The sequence below is a fragment of the Takifugu rubripes genome, chromosome 12, assembly GCF_901000725.2.
Source record: "Takifugu rubripes chromosome 12, fTakRub1.2, whole genome shotgun sequence".
Lineage (NCBI taxonomy): Eukaryota > Metazoa > Chordata > Actinopteri > Tetraodontiformes > Tetraodontidae > Takifugu > Takifugu rubripes.
Genome location: NC_042296.1, coordinates 10263583 through 10272949, shown reverse-complemented (window position 1 = coordinate 10272949; position 9367 = coordinate 10263583). Strand labels below are relative to the sequence as shown.

Genomic DNA, 9367 nt, shown 5'->3' with positions numbered 1-9367 from the left:
ACATTCCCTCAGCAAATAAACAAACCGGGAGGGGGGGAAGTCTCCCAGAAGTGCTTGTTTCTCTCCCCATCTGTTTATCCTGCGTCTCAGTGAGGCCGTTACACGGCTCGTTCGTTGGCATTCCACTTAGATGGAGGCGGCGCTGATGCGTAGGTTTCCATGTGGCTTCTTTTTCATATCGCCAGAGTGAAATATGAGCTGGCTGTGGTGACGCACGGAGGCGCTCTTTAAATTTGTTCCTTTGGCACAAGTTCAGGACTTCCTGTCTACAGCTGAAATCAATAAGAGGGCAAATGGGAAGAGAACTTACTTGAGAGCACAGTGATGGAGACGTTTCCATTCTGTGGGACTCTGCAACCCTTCTGTCATCAAGGTTCTGAGCAATTACTTCACAACAACAATGGAGCCATTGTAAGCACATATGTGGAATGAAAAATCAATAAAAGTCCAGAATTTGACCACCCTGGCAGATATTTCATCAGTTAATAATAAAGTTGGACACCGACATATTAAATGGTTAGAATTAGGATTAGATTAGGGTTAGGGGTTTATGGTTAGGGTTTGGTTAGGGGTTAGGGTTCAATTAAATGTTAGGGTTAGGGCTCAGTGTTTGGGTTAAGGTTATGGTTTAGGGTTGGGTTTGGGTTTGGGTTTAGGTCTAGAGTTAGGGTTAGGGTTAGGTTAGATTTAGGGTTAGGGTTTAGGAATTAGATTTAGGGTTAGGGTTATGATTTAGAGTTTGTGTTAGGGTAGTTAGGGATTAGGGTTAGGGTTAGGGTTAGGGTTGGGTTTGGGTTTAGGGTTTAGGGTTCCTCTAATTGGTTGGGTCTCAAAGAACAATGTAACAAGGATCTTAAAGGAGGAGGAGGTAAACATGGAAGGAGGTGAGACGGTTGTTGTATTTCTGGATTTCTGGATGCTGTCAAATACAGAATGAGGCATCCTGAAGGAGAATTTGTAAAAAAAAAAAAAAAAAAGAAATTCTTATGATTTCTTATCACATCCTGCTTCCGACCAGCACAGAGTAAACCTCAAGCCCCACCCAGGAGGGGCTTATCTAAGTACCTACTCTTGGGCAGGGACTGTAAATGTTCCTGTAAATGAGCTTCCAAGGGAGGTTCCTGCGGTACCATAAAATTACCCCAAAGTTCCTGCGGTTCATGTCTCCCAGTAAACAGTCGATATCAAGCCGGCGTAGTTTGTTTGGTTCGTAACTTAAGACCTTTAGCCAAAACAAGATCTGATTAGACAAAACTAAATTGGAGGATGTGGAATCGGCCCGTGCCTGGCTCAAAGGCAGTAGTGGCAGGATTAGTTCACTTTGTGCATGAGCAGTGAAGGTGTTGTGTGTCCCAGAAACAGACTTTGTGTCCATCACCTCTGTGTTTGTATGAAGACTGTCCTCCAGTTGGTTCTCCTGCTGGAAAAATTTATTGAAGCCATTTCTTTTTCTTTTTACTTCTGCCAGTTTTTCAGATTCAGCTCTGTCCCTGGATACATTACGATTCCAGTCTTATCACAATCTTGAGCTTTGACTTCCTACAGCAACTCTGATCCCCTTTTTACCTCTTTCCTCAGAGCAGTTATACTGCATCACTTTGTGCTTCTAATTCATTCTCTATGTGTTTGTCGCCCTAAACTCTTTCGAAATGAATCACTTTAGCATCAGCATAAGAAATCAAATCAACGTAAGTCAGAATTGATACAGAATTTGTCTTTTCCACAGGTTTGATTACCAGGAACTCCTCCACAACTCCACGTTCTGTCTGGTGCCACGTGGTCGACGCCTGGGCTCCTTTCGCTTCCTAGAGTCACTACAGGTGAAGGTCACCCTCAAACATACTCAGCTTGGCTGGAAAATGTCCTAATTCTGTTGTTTTAATGTTTTTAACCTGGTCAAAACTTAGTGGAAATCCAAAACACAAGCAGAGAAGGTTCAGTCATGGCAGGCTGCATTAGTCACTCAACAGTAAACATCATTAAGGTCTGACTCTTCTGTTTATGTAATTCTGTTTCTCTATTTATGCAGCTGAGAAATGTGTTTCTTTCTGCTGTGGGACCCACTGGTGCTCACCCATCATGACCGTGACGACTTCAAAGTTTAATAATAGTTGTGTAATTGTCTGCTTATGTTGGCAGCAAATGTGACACAACCACACCCGAACATCCCATCCAGCACATTAGCTAATGGTAGTATGAGGGTGTTTCCCAAGTTCTGTTCACTCTGTAGCCCTGTTTAAGAACACTAGGAACAACAGTGCAACAAACATTTGAGGTTGGAGTTTAGATGAAGTAACTGTAGCTCATTAAATAAACACCATTTTTGCTGTAGACACTCCAGGGAGTTTCAGAGTCAAACCCTCACTGTACGTGTCAACACATGCTTGGTTTGTGTTAGCGCCACATTTATCATCATAACAAGCAGGCTTATCGTGGTGAGCTCACATCCCAAAATACAGTAGAAAAGCAGCAATACTCATTCTCTGTTCTCTGACTTTATCCATTGTTTAAATATAAAGTCTGTTTATGACAAGGATGTCAACAGGTAACAAGTAATTAATCTAAGTGTAATCGTTAACGTCCAGATGACTGAGAACAGGACTCTTCATCCGTGATCGGCTGTATCATCACATTCATTCAAGAAGAAAAGTGATGGCGACGTGTTTCCTAATTCCCACTTGTTACCGTGACGCCTGCACAACCAACCAACCACTGTGTGCCATTACAGCAACGCTCAGCACATCAATTCAGTAACGCGCTCGCTAATTCAAATTCAGAGGGCAACGCAAGGAGGATGTGCAGAGGATGCCGAGTGTTTATGTTCCAGCTCTGTGGTTAATGTGGTCTTTTGGTTATTGACACCTTAATGGTCACATCTGCGAGAGGTTTCTCCCCCCACATCTCCATGTGTTGAGTGCAATTCTAACCGCAAAGGCTCAATTTGCTGTTTGCTGCGCATTTAAACCTAAAATGGGTCCATTAACACAGGGTGAGGCTGACACGTTGGCGCATTTTAGGTCCGCTTTGGTGAAAAGTGCACAAACAATGGAACAACACTGGAGCAGCCTGGCTCTCTCTCTCTCTCTGCTGCCTGTCGAGGGTCTCGCTCCAGAGCAGGATGCAGTAGATGCTGATTTAGCTTCTCTAAATGTTCTCCTGCTGTTTGTCTGAAAGTTGCAGGAGGATCTGTGTCCCAACAACCTCCGAACAGACCAGCGGCGACGATCTCCTCTCGCTGTTGTCTTTCTGTGCTTCCCTGGTCTTCCCATCATCTTTCTCATTGGATTTGAGGCTCTTTTGAAGACTTTTCTTTTACAACTTGCTTTGTTTTGTTTACTTTGGTGCCAGCCAAGCCCGCAAAAGAACTGGCAATTACCAGTGTGGTAAAAAAAATCACGCTGCCAACTTTCCAATATAGACGTTCGCACACTCACCACCATACACATTTAATCAAAGCTTGCCTGTTTTCATCTCCCAAACCAAACAAGCCCAGATTGGCTGCACATGGAGGCTTTCATATCGGCCTCTCTTCAGTCAGGGTGGGCAAGAAATGTTTGAAATGTGCTTCTACTCTGGGGGCAAGCCTCAGGCAGCGTTTCAAATGTAGAGGCCAAGAGATTATCACTGTGGGAGTCTTGATGTGACCTTGTCGTGGCCTCTGGAGGATCCTGACACATATTTGCTGGACTGTCCTTCAGCAAGTCTATTCTCAGATGAAATGGAGGGGCCCTCCCCGGCGAGCTGGGGAGTCTTTGATCGACAGCGTTTTCAGACACCGCTGCTGTTCTCTGGTGGCTTAATTATACAAAAAATGAATAGCGAAGAAAATAACAGCTGGACTCAACACTGCACACTCGTGGTGGAAAGTAACAGTAAAGAAAGAGGGTGGGATGGAATGAGCCGATGAGAACAAAAACAAACATGAAAATAAAATCCATGAGAAACTCCAGCTAAATAAAGCGCGCCCACATCTCGGCCTTATCTTTCCTCACCGTCCTCTCATCTGTGGGTTTCTAACACCGTCCCAGCGTGTCCTCTTGAGTAACTGCGCCTAATTATTCCTACAACAACCAGGCCTGTCAATCACGTCCATGGGAGTGACAGACGTTGACTCTCTCTAGAATGATGGGAAAACTGAGCTGTTAGTCATTCCACTCGAAGGTCTCCGAGACTCTCAAGAGTGACGCTCAAGAGCCTTGATGACCTTATGTGCTGAGTGAGGAACCGAACCGTCACTGCTGATGTTCCTGTTACTGGGGGGGGGGGGGTGAGGGGCAGCCAACCACATTAGAAGTGTTAAATGTTCACTTCCTTCATTCATCACTTGCCTTGTCTCTAAAAGACCTCCTCAAGCTTTTCACTCTGTGTGTGTGTGTGTGTGTGTGTGTGTGTGTGTGTGTGTGTGTGTGTGTGTGTATACAGGCAGCATGTATCCCAGTGCTGCTGAGTAACGGATGGGAGCTGCCGTTCTCTGACGTTATACAGTGGAACCAGGCGGTCATCGAGGGAGATGAACGATTATTACTACAGGTAAGATTTCACAATGAATGAATGAATGAATGAATGAATGAATGCACATTCCAGAGACTGCATGTATCAAATGCAGTGGTGACCTCTGAGGGAAGGAATTCTGAAGCACAAAACGTCTGTAGTAACTAACTTGACCACCAGGCAAAACTCTGACGTGCATTTTTGAATGACTAGTTTTGGAAAACCAAAATTGATGAATTTATTACTATACCATACAACTGTAAATGGAACTTGAGTGAAAAAGGCAAGATGGCAATATTCATCCATCTCCACTCTGTTCCAGAGATGTTAAAAAGCAGCAGAAATGCAAATCAAGCTCATTTTTCTACTACAGGAACACAACACTGGCTGGAAGCTTTTATTGTGAAAATGTGTTTGATGTTAGCCAGTGGTGGCTCTGATGGCAAACAGTCAAGTGTATACCATAATAAGGTCCTGCCGTGGTTGCAAAGGCATCCATGAAATCTGGGACAAAAATGTGAGCTATGCTGGGTTTGTAGTTCCAGTATTTACCGTGCTGTACTGACTCGGGTTCCTCTGTAGAAACACTAATGAAATGGGATTTCTGCTGCTGAATGCTGAAAAATATTTGCCCTCCTTTCAACCCCCGTCACCACCATTGCCATAGAAATAGAAATATAATTTCTATTTGTTATATTGTAACTGAATTTGTATGAGACCATTCAGCTTTTTATTTGTCCTGAAGAAATTCCGAAGAAAAGAAAGTACATAACACAGTGTTTGAGATTAAACATTGAGGCTTTAAAAATGTCGCCACCAAGAGGTGCAACTAGAATGCAAAGTCAGCTCTTTCCTCGCTACATGCACATAAACGCCGTCACCAGTCAGTAGCTGAGGTTTGATATCAGCCAATACGGGCCTAAAAACATCACACACATGCAGACATCCTTCTCCAGTCTGATTTAAGAGGCATCAGTGGCTTCAAACCATTCTTAATATTATTTTATTCCAATGTGTGTTTGTTCTTAGGTGCCATCCACTGTGAGGGCAGTGGGGAATGACAGGGTCCTGGCCCTCAGACAGAGGACCCAGATGTTGTGGGAGGCCTACTTTTCATCGGTGGACAAGATAGTCCTGACCACACTGGAGGTGAGCTTTAACCATGAAGATGTGTAAAATATGTGTTCCTCAGGAAGTCCATCTAAGCTCTTCCTCTTTGTCTGTATCACTTTCACCACTATTTTAACTGCATCCATCTATATTCCTAATACAGCCTTGGAATTTCAGGTAAATGAGAGGTAAATTGATTATGCAAGAAGCATTAGTGACGATCTAATAGCTGATGTCCAGAAGCACAGAGCAGCTTCTTCATGGCCAGTTTGCAGTCATTCCGCTCAATATGAGCATTGCAGCTGCTGTTAAGAGCATCTCAGAGATGGTCTGGGGGTGGACTCCACAGAGAATACTCCTGGACTCATTATTTCATGGAACAGCAGCTACAATATGGTGAAGGACAAACAATAAAGCACAATAAAACAGGAAAAGGTGCACTCACTTATTAACCGAAGGCCACATCTTCAGGCGTCTCTGCCCTCAGCCCCTTTCCGCCACTTCCATCAGTGTGTGGGCCTGATGGGGGAGGCTGATGGGGGAGGCTGATGGGGGGAGGTAGGGCTGAAAGACCCGAGCTGTTTTACAACATTTGATGGTCAGACTGAAGGTTGTTCCTACTCAGTCCAAGGAGAATTGCTCAACATACAAAACTCCTGATTTATTTCCCGGTTCAGAAGAGTCACAACTCACCTTGTTTGTGGTGACACCCAACTGTTATAATGGAGGGAAAGTGAGTCATTTCTGGGCCATCAGTTTCCCCTGGGGTAGAATTGGAACGTGCGTGTTCCACTTTAACTAGGTTTCCTTTTAATACATCGATCCTGTCAACTAAACTGCACACATTTACTCATCTAACCCCTGACTCGTATTTAAAGTTCAAGATGAGCTGCAATTAGTGCAGCGGCCAGAAGCTCCTAAGTGTTTGTCACTGTCTGTTTCAAACTCTGTATTTTGATAGTGAAAGCAGGAAGTGGTTATAAAATGTTGCGTTTTCTGACCATGGCCGACTGAAACGTGCAGCATCCACTGTAGTGAACACAGGTGTTCAGGTGTTTCTACTCTATATATGAAAATATTCACATCCGATCTATGTGAATCATCTCAGAAACCCCCCTAATGCAGACACATTTTGCCAAAAAACAAAACAAACCATGCAAGTTTCTGCCTGTCTGATTAGGCTTGACTCGTGCTGTGCTTTCTCCGGGTTCGAGGAAAAAGAAAACCCTTTTGTCTTTGAAGGAAAGACGTAGCGGCGGTGTGTTCGGGTTCTTCTGATTTTCGCGGGTTGTCTTCTGCCTTTGAAGAAAGAGGGAAAACATGCACTTCAAAGGTAGATCCACCCGCTGAGAGAATGTCATTTGAAGGTTAGCCCAAGGGTTAGACCATGCATGAAGAAAAATAGCAACCTCCTTATATGTGCCGATTCTGCACACATCACAGGCTGCTATTTTAGTCACATGGAAAAATGTGGGGAAACAACAGATTTAACCCCTCTGCAATCACACGGTGAGCGTCTCACTCTGGATACTGATGTTCCCAAAGGCGAGTCTGGCATTCCTGCTGTGTTTACTGCTGAGGATTTATGCCACAGATAATAAAGCAGAGGTTCTGGAGGTTGGTGATAAGCTGCTTATATACATACAGCATGTTGGGGGGGACCTCTCCCCATGGACCACAGCTGTGCAGTCAGCTGGAGGTCAGCGGGGCCTCCTGAGCCGCGGCTGCTGCTACGCAGACACCTCCTGTTGGTGTTCAACAGAAAGTGCACGGGCCGATTGTTGAGGATTAGCTGCGGAATATATGCAAACGCCAGTCCGGAGCTGCAGCAGATCCTCCATTAAGCTCCCACACGCTCATCTAGAGGCTTAACTGGGAAAAAAAACATGAAAGCGAAACAGGTGTATGACGGTCACGCTTCTATCTGTGTCTCCCCAGATCATTAAAGACCGCGTCTTCTCTCACGTATCGAGGAATAAGTACATGTGGAATTCCCTGCCAGGAGGTTTACTGGTCCTGCCGGAATACTCCACCCACCTGGCGCATTTCCCCTTCTACTACCTGGGATTAGGTGAGCACGTGCATGATTCCTTTAATAGGATGCTGATGAGTGATCACCACTCGACAAACAATTCAAACAGTGAGTGAGGAGCTCATCTGCATTCATTTGGCAATCACGGTGTCAACGGAATACGAATCACGTTGATTATCCACTCATTCAGTTCACTTTCAGGTCGGTCCTGATTTATAAATCCCAATTTGGGTTTGATTTACGTAGTCAAAACTGGTAAGCGGGGTGTGTTTTGCCTCCCTGTGTTCAGGGGTCGGTCCAGGTCAAGAGTTCACCGCCGTCATCAACGCCGTCTCACCGCTGGTGTCCCAGTCTCAGCCAATCATGAAGCTGCTCCAGGTGGTCTCCAAGTCCAAATACTGCTCACAGGTACAGTAAGCTGAGCTCTGGGAGAATTAAACTGCTTTATTATGAATGAACCAGTTTACTAATTGTATTTGTTAGTATCAGATTACGCCGGTACTGGCCGCCACTCTTGACTGGCATTCTCATCTCTTTTCTAATGCGGCACTCTGTGTGTGTTCTGGAACATCCCTTCACTCCAGATCATCATCCTGTGGAACAGCGAGAAGCCGCAGCCCAGTCGGAGTAAATGGCCCCCGATGCCGGTGCCCCTCACTGTGACGGACGGCAGGAGGAAGGTGAGGAACCAGCCTGCGCGTCTCAGGTCTTCTGTGATGTCATGAAGTTATTTATCTGATGCATTTGCTGCTAGAAATGTCCTCACCAGCTCACGTTCAAATCTATAGTGATTCTCTCCTCTATCGGTCCAGAAAGCTTGACTGTCACGCTTCAATCTGTAAATCCCTGTCTCTCCCAGACCACCAGTCGGTTTCTACCTCACGCTGCCATAGAAACCGAGGCGGTGCTGAGCCTGGACGAGGACACGGTCCTGTTGACCAGCGAGGTGAACTTTGCCTTCTTGGTGTGGCGGAGCTTCCCTGACCGTATCGTGGGCTACCCTCCCAGGAGCCACTTCTGGGACCCTCTGAAGAGAGCCTGGGGCTACACCTCTAAATGGACCAATGACTATTCCATCGTCCTGACTGGAGCCGCCTTCTACCACAGGTACACTCAAGCCAAATAAGAAGCCCACAGGCTTGGACTGGTGGGAATCCTCTGTGAAAGAACCATCGTGGGTCACCCTATGTTAATTAAAAGTAGAGTTCCTTTAAAGTATCACCAAGTGGACAAAGGAGTGACTTTAGAGACAACAAAGTTGTTCTGCTGTGACGTTGTGAGGAGGCAGCTGACAGGATGACAAACGGGCTTAAGTCAACTTGTCTTCATTTTAACAGGCAAAGTAACAGCGTGGAAGTTTTTTTTTTTTTTTTTTTTTTTTTTTTTTTACATCCAGGAGCTTTTGCAATGTTTTGTCCAGGACTGTCAACTCAAACAGGTTAGGTGGGCTCAGGACTGACCTTCCATCAGGCCTGGTAATATTGGTGAAATGGAAATAAAAACTCTCATCCTGCTACTTAAAAAAAAACAAAAAACTTTTGTAGTAAAACAAATCTTATAAGCAGAACACAGTCCATCACAAATCGTACTTTAAGAGGGCAACAAATGTCTTTTCTTCTTCTTTTTTGCTGAAAAGGGCGTTGTAACGCTAAGTCGCCTATAGAGGGCGCACGCTACACTACACTATAAACCCCGGCAGGACAACGTTGACGTCAAGGCTGATAGTTTGTGCAA

At 45.1% G+C, this 9367-nt stretch overlaps 1 protein-coding gene across 3 annotated transcripts in view; it reads left to right on the top strand.

The window, feature by feature from the left end:
- LOC101072822 (exostosin-1c) overlaps positions 1-9367 on the top strand; it is a 55210-nt gene that overhangs the window by 43095 nt on the left and 2748 nt on the right. For all 3 annotated transcript variants that reach the window (XM_029844919.1, XM_029844917.1, XM_029844918.1), the window contains 7 exons: positions 1727-1820; positions 4423-4530; positions 5521-5640; positions 7540-7672; positions 7923-8041; positions 8218-8313; positions 8493-8740. In XM_029844919.1, the coding sequence (XP_029700779.1) occupies positions 1727-1820; positions 4423-4530; positions 5521-5640; positions 7540-7672; positions 7923-8041; positions 8218-8313; positions 8493-8740 (918 nt within the window). The remainder of the gene's footprint in view (positions 1-1726; positions 1821-4422; positions 4531-5520; positions 5641-7539; positions 7673-7922; positions 8042-8217; positions 8314-8492; positions 8741-9367) is intronic.